The sequence below is a fragment of the Vulpes vulpes genome, chromosome 2 (assembly GCF_048418805.1).
Source record: "Vulpes vulpes isolate BD-2025 chromosome 2, VulVul3, whole genome shotgun sequence".
Classification (NCBI taxonomy): domain Eukaryota; kingdom Metazoa; phylum Chordata; class Mammalia; order Carnivora; family Canidae; genus Vulpes; species Vulpes vulpes.
In genome coordinates, this window is record NC_132781.1 from 41,290,218 (window position 1) to 41,306,662 (window position 16,445).

Below are 16,445 nucleotides of genomic sequence, written 5' to 3' on the forward strand. Positions count from 1 at the left end.
TACATACATACATACATATATATTTTTCCCCTAAGCCATGCTTTCTTGTTTACTCTCTGAGATGCACCCTAGAATCATTTGTTTGAATCTTTATTGGAAGTGCATTAAACCAATAACTTGGGAAGAATTGGCACTCTATATAATATTCAATTTTCCCACCCAAGACTGTGGTTTGTCTCTCCATTTACTCAGCTCATCTTTCAGACCCGGCCCCTCACATGTCTGCCTGCTGAGCAAGGCTATAGCAGACTGAATCAGCAGCAGAGAGAGGAAAATAAGGACAACACAATGATTTCCTTATAAAGCAAAAATAATTCCTCTCAAAGAATTCCCCCTCTCCCTACCCTTTTGGGATTGAAATAAATGGCTTTTCCATTTTTATAAAAACCTTTTTTTAAAATTTTTGCTTTTTTCTAAATGCATGAGTTGACAAAATACACTTTGGAAATTTCCTTGATAGGTGAAATCTGAAAAATCTGGTAATAGTTTTCAACAGGACTTTATTACAGACATAGGTCATCTCCATTTTGGTAAGGATTTTTGCATTAGGATAGCTACTGTGAATGGGATCTTTCTGTCAATTACATCTATCTCTATAGTTCCCTGATAACATAGAGCCTTAAGCGTTATTCAGCAACCACGTGCTGAGTATCTCCAAACAAGCACGGTAACTGGAGGCTCAGAGTCCAGGGGAGTAGGAACGGTTGGTCACAATACTGTTAACCAGAAGCTGTTACAACCAAGACAAAGAAGGGCCTGAACAGAGCTCTTTCCAGGAGGTGCTGATGCTGGAGTTCATTTGTGAAAACAAGGGGTCCAATAAATGTTTCCTCCATAAATGAATGATGCTGCAAACTCAAAAAATAACTATTTTGTTAATGGAAAAAAACAAACAACTTTTTGTCTCCTATAGAATCCTAGATATAAGTATTGGGGGTGGTAGTGGTGTTTTTGCTTGAAGCACAGATTGCCTAATCCTTTCTGCCTTCCATCCACAGCTTATTTGATTGGTAAGGGAGCAGCATCCCTTGTCATCAATTTCTCATTGTACTCTGACTTTGGGCCAGACTTAAAGACACAAGGAAGGGAATCCCTGGGTGGCTCAGTGGTTTAGCACCTGCCTTTGGCCCAGGGCGTGATCCTAGAGTCCTGGGATCGAATCCCACATCAGGCTCCCTGCTTGGAGCCTGCTTCTCCCTCTGCCTGTGTCTCTGCCTCTCTCTCCTCTTTCATGAATAAATAAATCTTAAACAAAAAAGAAAAGATACAGAGAACCCCTATTTTTGCTGTTCTGGAGCTAAGGCATGTTTTTATGGAGTTAAAGTGTAGAAAGTTAGGGTGCATTCCCCGAAGTGGAAAAAATGAAATTGAGTGAATCCCTTTTCTAGTGTGCTGCTTCCTGCCTAGATGCTGCTCTGCTGCCTGTGCTCCCTGGGCCAGGTCATTCCCAACCTCTGTTGCCTTCTCAATGTAACCTTACTTTCAGCTGCTCACTAGACATAACCCTACCAGGACACACAGAATTCTTGATCATTTCTCAAATCCCTGAGGGTGTCCCAGAGAGTAAGAGTCTGTGCAGACAAAACATGGGCATGGGGTCCCGCAAAAGATAAATAATATGGTCCATGTCCTCAAGGAGCTTATTGTCAAGGGATGGGGAGGTGTGGCCCAAAGGGTTATTACCCCAACAGCAACCCTAGTTTTGACTACCAGGCTTCAGGCCCCAGGGAAGACAGCTATCTGCACTATGCCTGGGCACCCAGCGCAATCACCTCAGAAGCTTTAAACTCTGTCCCTCCCAGTATCCTTGGAGTCTGCCCTTGCCTCAGAGTTTTGAGATGGGCCTAAAAAGTATTAGCAAGCTCTTCAGGCGAGGTACACCTGCTCTCAGTCTTCCCGTTAACAGACCAGCACTTGCCTCAGACCTGCAGGAATCTGTTTCGTGGTGTTTTAGTCTTTTATTTAATGCCAGACACTATTGTCCTCCTTAGGGCCAGCTCTGTCCTGCCTATGGAGCTTAGATTGGATTCTTTCTCCAGGTGGGAGTAGCCGACATAAGGGGGTAAATAGTAAAGCTCATAGCAGTGGAGCCAGGGAAAGTGTTTTCCAGTGTTTACACACGTAGTGTCATGGAAGAGTCCGTCGACGGAGAGCTGAAATATTGGAGAAACTGTGAGGTCTTAACATAGGCCCTCTGACTGCTCGACCTCGGGGTATCTTGGCATTTCTGATTAAGTGCTCAGGTTAAAAGAAGTCAAGACAGCTTATCCCAGAGAAGAGAGGCACCCTCAGCTCGGCAGGTGCTAAGAGAGCATTTGATGGAGTTCAGAACATAAAACCCCAAAATACGGCACCTTGGCATATTGAAGATTTTAAGCTGAAGGAGTCTGAGAAAATGGGGGAAGGCATGCATTCTGACATTGACCCTGCCCTTCTGCCCCGAAAACAGGGCAGAAAACCCTCCTGTGAGAGGCGTCCTCCCTGAGCCCAGAGAAAAGGAGCGTCCTTATCTCCAAACATAAGATAAAGGAGATATTGGGGCCTCGCTAAGTTTCCCAGGGTTGACTACACTTACCTCATACTCTTGGACCTATCATGTTCCTCCACGATTGCCCACTCTTCATCACACCTAGCACAGCAGCTCTCAGTGTTTGAATGGTTCGTCCGGGTCTTCATTTTCTTAGGAAGGCTCCTTGTCACGTCAAACTTGTACTGAATCAATCTGTGCTGTGTGCTTTTCTGTTGGGCTGTCCTTGTAGGTCTGATTTTCAGACCCAGCCAGGGACCCTAAAAGGCTCAAGGAAAGCTTTTTCCTCCCCTACACCTTTCACCAAAATTACTTTTAGTTTAGAAAGGTTCTGGAAATAGAAGGATCTTTCCCATGGAGGGGTTGGGGGAGGGAGGAGAACCCAAGGGGTCCTTAAAAGAAAGGGGAATGGCCTGGATGTTTCAAAAGGTTAGGGAGAAGTGGGGGCGGGGGGAGTGAGAACACAGAGCTGAGGCATGTGAAGAAATTAAACCACTCCCCACATCTTAGAGCAGATTGAATTTACATTTTACTTAAAAAAAAGGGGGGGGGAGTACATACACAGGGAGGAAGATGGGGTGGGGAACAGTGATCTGAAATGGAGTTCTACAGTTTTCCCCTACAATGATCGGTTCTGACTGTTGGGCAGTATCTCTCCTGCTGGCATACAATATTAACAAGGTCATAGACGAGGGAACTGCCAGAGTCTAGGCCCAGATGGAAAGGGGAGGAAGTTACCATATACAATGTAAGTTTACAATACACAGCATTTTCTTTAAATGAGGTGACGCAGTTGCAGGAAGAAGTTAACAATACTAACACGATAATAATCAAATTTTTGTTATCCATGTACAGCAACTAACTGCTTTACAAAAAAGCAAAATAATACAATATATCATCACATGTATTTACAGTGTAGTAAATATACTTTTCTGTCAAATTTTACACAAACTATTTACAGGTGAATATACTGCTTTAAAAAAAACTGTGTGGCTGACACGAAGAGTGAATTTTTGTGTAAGTCCATTGCATAACATTAAGACATGCCTCTTTATGCCTGGAGGGTTGGGAGGGGTGTAAAACAAAATGAGAACAAACAGAAAGTCAAAACAAACTGAAAAGCTCTAGAACCCACTAAGCAGGGAGGGAGGGCTGCCAGCTTCCATCCTGTGGGGGTGGCAGCTGACTGCACACCGTGGTGTCCTCAGCGCTGGGCTCAGGACCCGTGTGGGGCTGGCACTCAGTAATGGGCAGGTGTTGGTCGTGTGGATGAGGGACAGAGCCTCACAGCTCTCCCCCAAAGCCAGTGAACTATGTTCTTCATGCTGGCAAACAGGGCACACCCCTGGGACTGGAGCAGTGATAAAACCAGGTGGGTTATGCACAACGAAAACGTAATGAGTTAATTACGTTTGCCTCTTTAAAAAATCAGGGGGTAACATCCACAAACCCCAAATTACTTCTACGTTCTTTACAGAACTTACATCAGATTATGCAAAATGGGAAACTTGCTCTGAGCTTCCGATTTCTTGGGTAGGTCATGGTATGAGGCCTAAAAGAGTGTTTTATTTCACAGGGGAAGCACAGTGATGAGACTTAACTCATGTTCACTTTAGTTACTTAGAAATCTAGATTTTCCTCAAAAAATCAAAGTTTTCTAAACAAGGTATATTTTAAACCTTAGGAAGTTTTCCAATTTCTAGGATGTACTGATCAAAAGTATTTCTGCAGTTCAAAACAAGCTCAATTTTGATTTGTGCAACGCTGATCATTTCATGAGGTACTTCAAGTGAATCCATTCCATTCATTCCACTAGAGGGCAATAGTGAATAAATTTAAGAAATAGCATACCTTGGAAAACTTGTTATGGAAATATCACTTTTTTTTTTCTTAACAGAAGACCTCTGGCAGTTTCTTTATTTCAATGGGAGAAGCAAAACAGCATAACACCACCCACCAACATGCACCAAGCCAACCAACAAAGAAGAAAAACATGGAACCACGATGATTACAGGCTCACATCTGCCTTTTATTCCAGGATGCAAGAAGCTGTGGTCCCTTCCCAGAAGCACTGGGCTGCAGGCATCCAAGACCCAATGGGCAGCTTGGCATTGGGATGTTAAGGATCTATTTGTGAACTCTGTTCTCATCTCAGCATCCTTAGTTCTAGCTGTTCTGTTACAGAACTTTCTACTCTAATACAGCCTCTACAATCATTAAAAACCAAAGTTAAGTTAATTGCACCTGTCTTCAATATTTTCCAACAATTCTATGTCAAAAAAACTATTAATACTAAAGTTTTTCTCCTTTTATTTTGGCAAATGGTTCTTACTTTTCCCAGGCTGTAAACAAATTAAGAAAATTAAATTCTTGTTATTTCTGAATATCAAAAGCAATTTTATTTACATTAACATATTACATTGTTACTGTGTGGATAAATGTGAAATGTGTTATATTATTAAAATCAGAACACTTCAATGTACCATTATTTATTGATTTAGCTGTGGAATTTAATTTACTGAAATCCACTCATGAAATAGCACTACAGGAAGCTCCCCCTCCCCTAGGTTTCTTTTCCCCTCCCAAAGCCATTACATCGTAACATATAAAGGGAACCTGGGAGTAGGGGGATAGTATCTTTTTTGTAATAAATATGGTTTAGATCTAAATTGGAACATCCAGATACTACTATTATGTTCACTGAAGTCAAATCAATTTGCATACTGCAGGTACCACAAAAAACTTGGATCTGCATTACTATGGAAATTCCAACACCATGATAAATCCATACCGTTCAATATAGCAGCAACTCTTAAGGTCCCCTATTGTCATCCTAACGCAGGCTGACCAGTCCTTTCACAGTGATTAAATGCAATTCTATCATATAGAACCCCAATGTTTTGCTAAAGAGATTCCTGATTTTTTTTTTTTTTTGGAGGGGAGGGGAAGATTACAAGACACTTAAAATACATGTCATCAAAGAAATTTTTGATAATATACACCATACTCTGTGTTTCTGGGAAATTATTAAACAAAATAACAGCATCAGCTACTCTAAAAGTCACGTACCATTCCATTTTGCTATGGAGCTAATGCAAACATCTATGAAAATTACCTTTGAGGAACAATTTTCAACACTTTGTTCACTGATTACCCTGCTCAGGATTATTTAGGAAAGAAGAGAAGGAGGGGGAAAACACATAATTACTATACTTAGTATAGTTTTGGCTTATAAAAACAAAACAAAAAAAAAAACAACTTTTAGCATAAAGATTAAAAGATAATCAACTGGAGAAAAAAATAAACTAGTTTGGATGACTGAGTTTGGATAAGGCCTCAGAACCCATCGCTTTAATTCAGTGACATTAAGATATATGTGGTTATGCTTATTTTCCTGTAATTATTGCTAATACTCAAGTGTTAGTACTTCTTAAGAACTCATTACAAAATACTAAATCCCTCCACCCCCCAAAGTACCTTGCCTGTGGCTTTATGGTGTGAAGTCGCTGAGGCTTGACCTCTATGGTTCCTTCAGTTTTGTAAGGTAAAAAAAAGTCCACAGCTAAAAGTCAGATTAAACATACTGGGGTTACAGTATTATTTCTCCCATACACTTCTATCTTGAAAAGTGTGTAAATAAGACTAACACTTTACTTTGTATGATGAAGAAGGGGAAAACATAGAAGGCAGAGAGCTCTGTGCAAATGGCTTTCATAGCTGGCCAGTGGTAGCAGTATTTGAGAATTCATCCTCTCTCACAATTGGGATGTTCTCAGTTCAAGCGTCCTGACCTCCCGCTTTCTTTGCAGTTGTTCTGAACACCTGCTTAAACTAGAAACACCAAAAGTAGAAGAAAAAAAAAAGTTAAAGAAAAAGCAGCATTAAATTTAGGCAATGCTTCCAAGAGTTGATCATCTGGCAACATGGCAGACTTGGATGGGCTCATTATAAAACATGAAGTGCAGCATCACAGCACGGTGGTGAAGGGGTCACTAGTGGAGAGCCCGTGTAAGTTAAGTCTGTTTGAAAAAGGAAAGAAAGAAAGCTTCACACGATCTTCTTAATGCTATTACGTTTGAAACTGCCAGCGCTTCTTTGCTTCTGCACTTGGCTTGCGGATCCATGGCGAGTCCGTCCACTGTTACAGTGCCCAGTGGTTGGGGAGAGTTCAACGTTCTCCTTGTCGATTCCTGGAGAGAAGCAGATCGGCTGGTTACTCTCTGTCCTCAGGAGTTAAGCTCCAGGACTGAGTCTCATGATGTGCATATGAGATACAACCTGGTGAATTGTTTTTTGCATATTTCAACAGTCAACTACTAGGATATTTACAAAGACCCTGTCACACAGAAAACATCACATTTTGTTAAGCAAAATTTGCTACCACAGCAGAAAAATAGCGTAAGAAAAAAATAAAAACAACTGAGAAGTTGCAAGGGAAAGCTAGAGGCAGGCAGGCTTGAGCTGAATGAAAGGCTAGCAGCCACCAGGGAAGACTAGAGCTCCTTCCTCCAACATCGTATCAGAAGCTTGCAGCAGAGGTCAGCTTCTAGCCACATATCCTTACTGTTACACACAGAATATACTCTCCCAGTTGTAGAAGGTACTGAAATCTGTCACTTCAAAGAAAGGAAGATATATATATATTTTTTAAAATCATAGTGCCTGTCCCAAAGGAACTCAAATATTTACTGAGAAAATAATACATGACAAAGGTTATCCTGTAGAATCTTTGCTTTAGCGTTTTCAACTATGAAAAATCCCTTCATGTTCTGCACCTAAAACAGATGCCATTCATTTCTTTCATGGAGGAGATTTAACCTTCCTAAGTAACCAGAAGTAAAAAACAAGATATTTTCTGCCCATCAGATTAGTAGAGTTTACAAATAAGATAGGTAACAGAATAGTGGTTACCCTGGGGAAATATGACTGGAAGAGGACAGGTGGGTGGTTCCTTGGAGTGCTGGTGATGTTTTATTTCTTAATCTAGATGTTGGATTTTTTAATGTTTACTTCTTAAAAGGTCACTAGATTGTGAACTTGATCTGTGTCCTTTTCTGTTACACTTCAATAAAATTTACCCAAATAATTACTGATTATACCCACCTGTGGCATGACTTGGTGGGAGAGCAGAAAGCTGGAGAGCATCTTAGCAATTTGTATCAAAATATAAAGTACTGGCTGATATTTACTGATAAAGAAAGATGACTCTAATTTTGAAGTAGGGGGAAAAAATCTCAAATACAGGAAAAAAAAAAGGACAGGAAAACATTTGCCAAATTTGTTACTTCTGGGTGGTGTTAATTCAAGTAATTTTTACTTTATTCTTACCATATCATTTGAATTTTAAAATAAACAGGAAATTTGAGAAAGGAAAAATACTCATTTTTGGACAAAGCACCATTTCAAAGTATTGCTGCTATAGAAAATGGACATAGATCCACACATCTACTTATTGGCTCATGAACAGGAAATGGATTTGTGATGATCTTCTAGAAGCCACACATCATTTAGATTCAGCCTTGCATTCAATTCAGAGTGCCAGATTTCCATAGGCTCAATAAAGGTTTGCTGTCTTCAACTTCTCAAAGGAACACTGGGCATTTGTTAGTGCTTTTTTATGAAAAGCTAGTAGGAGTCTGGGTACAGCTGAACAATGTCTACCACACCTCTGCAGGAGCCAAGTACAATGGACCGGCATCTCCAATCTGTTCTTTTTCGATCAATACGTGCAGAAAGATTAATGGAAGATACTACAACATTCACAGAGTTTTCTCTGGCTAACAGAATTCTGAGTGATTTTTGTTCTCTTCTACCTGTGTATTTGCATCTTCTCCAGAGTGATTTTTTTTTTTTTTTTTTTTTTTTTTAAGTAACAAAACTGAAAGAAGGCTGCTCATCATCTCCAGGGTGCCATGAACTTTGGGATGTGTGTTTGTGCAGGCTGTTTCTGTCGCCTTGCCTGTCTCCACAAGAGAAATTCAAACCATTTTTTCCTCAACTCCATTTCCTTCACGATGCATTCTGCTGTTTCTTGCCAGAGCTACTGTCTCCCTCTTTCTCTCCCTGCTTCTATAAGGCATTTACATTTCTTACACTCTGTCTCTGCTACCACAACTTGTGTATATATCTTATTTCCTCTATGAGAGTAAAAACACCTAGAAAAGCAAAGATCATTCATTTTCCGGTGAGATCTATTTAATTGGTATCTTTTTCAATAAATATTGGTTGAACTGAATGCTTCCATTTTTAAATGTGATCATTGTAATTCAGAACCCAAAAGCATGGGTGTGGTGCATATTTTGAGTGGAAAAGGAAAAAATTAATTTCCTTCATCTGAAATTATCATGAACTTATAGTGCATCTAACTTTCTATTTCCTTAAATCTGCATGTGGCCTACAAGTTCAAGTCCAAAGTTCTTTATGTGGTTTCATATTCTCAATAGACAATAAAATTCAGGTAAAGCTAGGATTTAAAAAGACAGGGGTTTAAAACAACCAGGAGACAGCCATCAGGAGAAGCCCAGCGTGGACAACTACCAAGAGAGACTGTGGGTCTCTGCATGCAATCTGCCACCCTGGGGTTTGTTCCTGTGTGCCCATCTTTGACACAGCCTTGCCATTACTAGATTCAGCTCGCTCTGGGGAGGAGCTTGTCATTATACTGCAAGGTGGCAATGCTTTTTTTTGAGGATAAGGGCCTGCTGGTCACTGATATTCTTCAGAATTTAAGTTATAGAAATTGTGGCCACACAGATTAAGTCACTAGGGTGAAGATTTCTTTGAAGAAATACTAAGGATATTCTATTTTCTGTTAAGCAAGTAACCTTTAGACCTCTAAATAAAATGTTAAAAGCCTTATTTAGTTCTTGCTAAACGTTAAGGGTAGAAAGCAAGGTATAAAAGGTTTACACATACTAGGACCTCTACTATGTCAAGAAAAGAAACTAGTATATGTACTAAAATGTTAATAAACAGTGTTATCTTAAAGCAGTGGGATCATGGGTGGTTTTTTTCTTCTATTCTGAGTTTTCTAATTTTGTTTCCTAATGAACATGTGTTCCTTCAGTAAAAAATGTTAAAGTGTCACCGACTTAGTCCCATCACTCATAGCCAAAAGCTTCCCTGCTATGTGAGAGGATGATGTCCTACTTCTACTCTCAAATTAGTTTTCATCTTAATTCTTGTTTTCATATGTGTATTTTCTTCCTCTTCAGTGACCCAACTCTATAAACCACACAGAGGTAAATGTGGTATAACTGATTCCCAACCTCACAGCAAAGCTGTTTTACTTTAAAGATCAAAGAAGCTGACATAAACATCTTGAAGGGTCATTTTTAAGAAAAAAAAAATCAATTGAAATGCATTATATTTATACCAAGGTACAGCATCTTGGAGAAGTCAAGTTAGTTAGAAGCAGCGATCATGGTGTCCAGTTCTGACATTTCAGTTCCCAAGCATAATTTGCATGTTTGAGAATTTTGGCAGCAGTCCTTCTTTTTGCCTTCCACAGTGAAATCTAGAAACCTCTCTAAGATGCTGGTGAAGGATCTGGTCTTAACATTCCGTAGGAAGAACTCTCGGATGGTCAGCCAGACTACTGAAACGCAGACAGAATCCACCCTGCATTGATACACGCTGTATCTTAAATTAGAGAGCAGACCCTGGTGCTGCTCCACTGCAGTTTTGTACTCTGGTCTACTGTAGGAGGCCCCTAAATACCGCTCACCCCTCTGACCCTTAGTGGGCACAAAAGCAAAAAAACCCAAAAAACCCATGAGATGATGGACACCCAGAGGCCACCACCTAAACGAACAAAGATAAAAATTTCTGTGGTCCGATTTCCTTGTTTAAATTCTCCCACAGATAGTCTGTGGTCAAACATGCAGCCAGTTACAAACATGCAGGACAGAAGAAGCTGAAATTCTCTACAGCAGTGTATTAATAAGCACTATGCTTCAATGAATTGTGGTGGTTCCAGATAAAGATGAACTCCTAAATAAAAGGTGTTATGGGCCAGAATTTAGTAAATCAAGTGGGAAAAATGATTAGAGTGCATGATACTTATTGAAGTTGTATGTCTACCTCCTCTGCTTGAACATGAGTTCCTTGAAGGCAGGTATCAGGGTTTATTTATTCTGACAACTAGGGATAGATCCAGCCTGATGAAGAATAAAACACTTCATTTTAAAAATTCACCTAATTTTTAAGTACCAAAATGGTATCCCCAAACTGGAACCTAATACTTTCATAAAGTAGTAAAAGGATGGAATCCCTTTTAGTTATTGAAAAGCTGAAGAAAAATGGGTTAGGTAATTTGTGAAAAGTCACACAACAGGAAGTGAAAGACAAGTAACTCAAATTTCACACCACCTGCATGGGAGCACTGGTAAGTTACCTGACTGCATTGCTTAGGTGATTACACATATACTATGGCAAACCGGTCAGCAAAGTCTTACGATATACATGAGAAGGCAAACATATCAGAGGGTTCATTTGTTACATCCAACAATGCAAACATGTCAGAAGACCCGGGTTTGAGTCTTCGTTGGATCAGAACCTAATTTAGTTCTAGTTCTTAATCCATCAATTAAGGATAAGAGTAGATGTGCCTATTTCAAAAGGGTTGTTAGAACAATCAGATAAGACAGTCGACGTGAAGGCTTTCTGCACATAGATAAAATAATTACTACAAAATCAAGATGCTCCTAAAGCCTAAAATAAAAAAGACCAGGTGACGTACAGAAAGTAGTAGTAGTAGAACAAATGCATAGTACTTGAATTTTACATGAGAATGTGTATTCTAGAATGTGTACTTAAGGTAATGTGAATAAGCACAAAATATAATAAATCTTCTTAGAATGTAACAAAATTTGTTCTTATGGTATAGTAAATACTTTCATGGAGACACGTTAAATATGCATTTAGAAATATTTGTATTTGAAGCTAGATATACAAAATTTTAACTATAAGAATTAACAAGACTTTTAATGTACTTTCATGACTTGCCAATACTTTTTGTATTTGGTCTAATCTTTCTGTATAATAGTTATAGAAGAATAAAAGAAGACAAGGTAGCTTTTGTAAATTAAATATAAGTGTAATGCATTTTTTCCTTCTCAGTCCTCAGAGCTACCTAAGACCATATTCCTTTTTCTAAACATAGGTGATGGAGTACATAGTCAGCTTTAATTTCTAAAGAAATACTGGGATTACCTAAGACCATATTCCTTTTTCTAAACATAGGTGAGAGTATGCAGTCAGCTTTAATTTTTAAAGAAATACTGGGATTGGATTTATATTGGGGAAAGACAAGTATTTCCTAGGCTTTAAAAAGTCTTACTCAAACCACATATCCTGCCTTTTTTTTTTTTTTAAATTTATAACTCTCCCTGGAGTTTCCTGTTAAATAGGCTGTGTTTGCCCAGGGCTGGGACTGTGTGTTCAGGGTTCAGGGGGGAGTGTCAACAGCTTGTTCACAGAGACAGGATGCCTGGACCTGCAGGGCCAGCGAGCACCAGACCTTAAAGCAGTGGTTTTACAAGTGCCTCAGGTGCTAAGTAAGCCGAACTGTGCTTACAGGAGTTGGTAAATGAAGTCTCATGCCATGTGCCCAGGATGAGCGCAGGGTAAGCGGCATTTCATGCAGAGATGACAGAAGGAAAGAGTACCTTGATGAGGAAACAGCTGCATGAAAACTGCTGACTTAGAGCAAGGCAGAGAAGCTTCACAGACACAGAATGGAAGGAAAAACAAAAGTGAGTGATGTCCACAAGATTTTTTTAAAGGGTGAAATATGAGTAGATATTGGACAATTATGATCCCTGGTTTTCAGAAGAAATCTTTTTGAATTATTGAACTCTGACCATTAATTTCCTAAATATTACACTCTATAAATTAAACGTTAGAACTTACAATTTTACAGATAGATGTGTTTTTACATTTTCTTTAGAATTAAGAATTTAAAGTCAAGAATTAAAAAATGAAATGAAAAATTAGCAGAAATTACACTAAGCAATTGCCCAGTTTAAAATTACTTTTCTCCCTTAAATACAGGATGATAATAATAACAGGAAAAGGGCAGCCCCAGTGGTGCAGCGGTTTAGTGCCGCCTGCAGCCCGGGTGTGATCCTGGGGAGCCAGGATCGAGTCCCACATCAGGCTCCCTGCATGGAGCCTGCTTCTCCCTCTGTCTGTGCCTCTGCCCCTCTCTCTCTCTGTGTCTCTATGAATACATAAATAAAATCTTTAAAAAATAATAATAACAGAAAAAGATGGAAAAAATTAAGAAAATACCAAATACAAGTCTAGGGATACCATACGCAGTTCCCAAAACATTAAAATCATTTCAGAGATTTTAAGTAGTCTTAAGAGAGGCCTTTAAGTTTCTTCTAAGAGGAAGACATTTGAAACCTGGTGAACGAACATCTTAGGAGTGTTATGGACTCAGAATAAGTGCACACACAGAGAAAGGGTTCCGATGCACTATCACTGTGCACACAGCTGTCAGCACTCCTGGTTTAGGAATGCCTGTAATGCTTAGTTGATCCACTCAGCTTCCTAAAGGGAAGATCTACAATTAAGAAGCAAAGTGAGGGACGTTGGGTGGCTCAGTGGTTGAGCATCAGCCTTTGGCTCAGGCTGTGATTCCGGGGTCCTGGGACTGAGTCCCACATTGGGTTCCTTGCAGGGAGCCTGTGTCTCTGCCTCTCTCTCTGTGTCTCTCATGAATAAATAAATAAATATTAAAAAAAAAAAGCAAAGTGAGTGAATAACTGACAGGCTTGGACACAGTCCCAAAATAAACCGGAAGAGGTGAATTAAAAAGAGAAACAAAACCTCAACTGAACAGGTTTTGGCTCTAAAAAATTCCTCCTCCAATACTAATAGTAAGATAAAGCTGATCAAAGGGGAAAGAAAAAAAGATTTTTTTTCTAGTAAAAAACAGTTAAAATAGATAACATGGTTGTTTTGTTCAAAAAATTATAACACAGGGGATCCCTGGGTGGCTCAGTGGTTTGGCGCCTGCCTTTGGCCCAGGGCGTGATCCTGGAGACCTGGGATCGAGTCCCGCGTCGGGCTCCCACATGGAGCCTGCTTCTCCCTCTGCCTGTGTCTCTGCCTCTCTCTCTCGCTCTCTCTCTCATGAATAAATAAATAAATCTTTAAAAATAATTATAACACACATCTCACATTTTCTTGAGGTCAAAAATGTTACAATGAATCTCTATAGGATAAGTATCTGGAATTCTGGTTATTTTCTACAGAGCATTTTAATCTTGCACTTAAAATCAAAGATCTTGTGTACATATAGAATTTGTTAGAAGGAAGTAAAGACTTTAGTTCAAAACCCAATATTGCAATCCATAAGCAAAAACTGTCAAGCCTTGACCAGGGTCTCTCTCATCTTTAAATATCCTAGATAACCTAGTATATACCTACAAAATGGGTGTTCAAATGTCTACTGAATTAAATTACAGTGTGAAAAATATTAGGAGAACCTTGGCAGAGTATAAAATAAAATTTAATACATTGTAAGTGGATCTACTTAAATTTTCTAATGAGTACTAAATCCATATAATTCCATCTGGGTTTTTATTTCTAGTATCCTTGCTCTTTAACATGTAAAGAGGATGCAGGAACACTGCACTTGAAAAGGTAATAAAGCATTCAAAACTATGGCTTTAAAAAGGCTTCCTTGCTCATCACCTGAGTGCCACTAATGACTTGGCCTTAAGCAAGTGAGCTCCATTCACACAGCACTTTTAAGTGGATAGCTTGATTTTCTAGCTCTGATCCTGGTTCTTCCATTCATGTACAGCTCAGCTACTCTGAACCTAACAGGGGACTGAAAAACCAATTTGGAATACTCTTATATATCAGAGTTAATTTTATAGATTCTCTTCAGGGTTCTCTTAGTGACATTTGGGAAAATCTGACGAGGCAAAGTTTTATGTCCATTTGGCTGAAAGGTTACTATGATTTTACATGCACTGAACTCTACTGGATGGCTCCAACGATGCCAAGTTCAATTTCAACTAGGGAGGCAGTCAGAAGACATTTACACATTTTAAAATATAGATTTAGAAAATAATCTTCCTTGTGCTAAGGGGATAGACAAGTGGGCTATGATAATCTGTCAAGAAGAATGCATTTTCAGAGACAATTGCTTTATGTAAGTAAGTAACCAATACTTTCTCAAAAGCTGGTGGCTGATGAATTACCCCCACCTCCATCCCCTAAATAAAGTAATACTTTAAGTCAGGTTTAATGCTTGGGAGTGGGGAGTTCATAAATCTCTTATCTAGCTGATTTGACAGCAGAGAATGTTGGTTGTTGACCAAAAAGAAAATACAGCTTAGTGGCTGATCCTGCTAAGTACCAAAGATCTAGAAAGCAGAGTCTTGCATTGAAAAGGAAAGTCTGCAGCTAACAATTGAGCTTTAAGCAGCTCAGTGACTTTTGCTTTTTGACAATAGAGCAACAGAGCTTTCACAAGCTTTTTTTTTTTCTTTCACAAGCTTAAAGCTCAGGAGACTGGGTGCAGATTAATGTTGGGTAACTTGATAGCAAGCCACATTTGTGCTCCATTTTCAGGGAGTGACATGAAATTTCTTTAAATATCTGTTTGGGGGGACCTGGGTGGCTCAGTTGGGCATCTGACTCCTGGTTTTGGCTTGAGTTGTGGTTTTGAGGTCATGGGATGGAGCCCTGCATTGGGCTCTGCATTCAGCTCAGAGTCTGCTTTCTCCTTTTTCCTTCTGCCCCTTTCCCCATTCACATGCTCTCTAAATAAGTAAAATATTTAAAAATAAATAAGTAAATAAATAAATGTTTCGGCTTGGGACTTGGCTGATGGGAGTGGAGACACAGAATTATCCTGATTTTTATACAACCAAACAGGAAAGTTGAAATGCTAGGCTGAGTTAGGAATCCGGATAAGAGTCATCACTTCCTTTTAGCTGTTTGATATCAGCAAACTCAGCTCCATTGAGGAGATAGGAATATAGATTACATGTAGCTAAAGATACAAAGCAGTATATCTCATTATAAATGAAGTATTAACTCTTAAAGAGGTATTCTATAATAGCAAATGACAAAAGCACAGTAATTAGTTAAATAGATAAATCAGGATCCTTTCATGGAGATGAGCTCACAACTCAGAGATAAAAATGGGTTTGTTTCATAGGAAAGTGAAATTACTATCGAAAAGACAAACCCTTTTTCCAAAAACATGTAGTAAAATAATCTGGCAAACTGAGGACCTACAATTTGCAATTCAGAACCAGGGAATGCTGAACACTCTACTTAATTCTATTGTTTTTAAAGCTTCAGTTTCCTCTGAGAATAGTCAAAGGCTTCTAGGCTGTGGTCATCTATTCAAGCAGCCATCTAAAAACTACTAGAAGTGATATTATTAGTTTAAAACTGTAACCAAAACCACATATGCTATTTTCTGATTTTTATAAACAATTTTAAATAAGAGGATGCAAGGTAGGACTATTTTTTAAACAACCGGCATAGGATATAAGCAATTAATCAACTAGCAGAGGAACCTGTACTGCTACCTTTATAGACAGAGTCTATGAATTTTCTCATTGTCACTGACCTTATAAAAAACAAGTAATGCAGAAAACAGAGAGCTCTACAGAAAAAAGCCGTGTGGACTTAGGGTAAGGCAGGTGGAAGTAATGAGACAGCAATAAATAAATAAACAGGGAAACAAAGGGAAGGAAGAAAGCTGATGGACAGGTCATAGATATGGAAGACAGTGACTATGGTAGAAAGAGCACTGGCCCTGGTTCTGGATAAGAACTATGTGATAAAGCAATTACATTAGCTCTTCTAGTCCTCAGTTTCCCCATCACACCAGACATTGTAAGCCTAGAACTATATGATCTCTGTAGTCCTCTTTAGCTCC

General features: G+C 39.1%; 1 protein-coding gene across 18 annotated transcripts in view; it reads right to left on the reverse strand.

The window, feature by feature from the left end:
* Positions 1–3,038: 3,038 nt before the first annotated feature.
* NF1 (neurofibromin 1) overlaps positions 3,039–16,445 on the reverse strand; it is a 264,921-nt gene continuing 251,514 nt past the window's right edge. For all 18 annotated transcript variants that reach the window (XM_072747755.1, XM_072747756.1, XM_072747766.1 and 15 more), the window contains one exon: positions 3,039–6,717. In XM_072747755.1, coding sequence (XP_072603856.1) covers positions 6,575–6,717 — 143 coding nt within the window. In that variant the 3' untranslated portion in view covers positions 3,039–6,574. The remainder of the gene's footprint in view (positions 6,718–16,445) is intronic.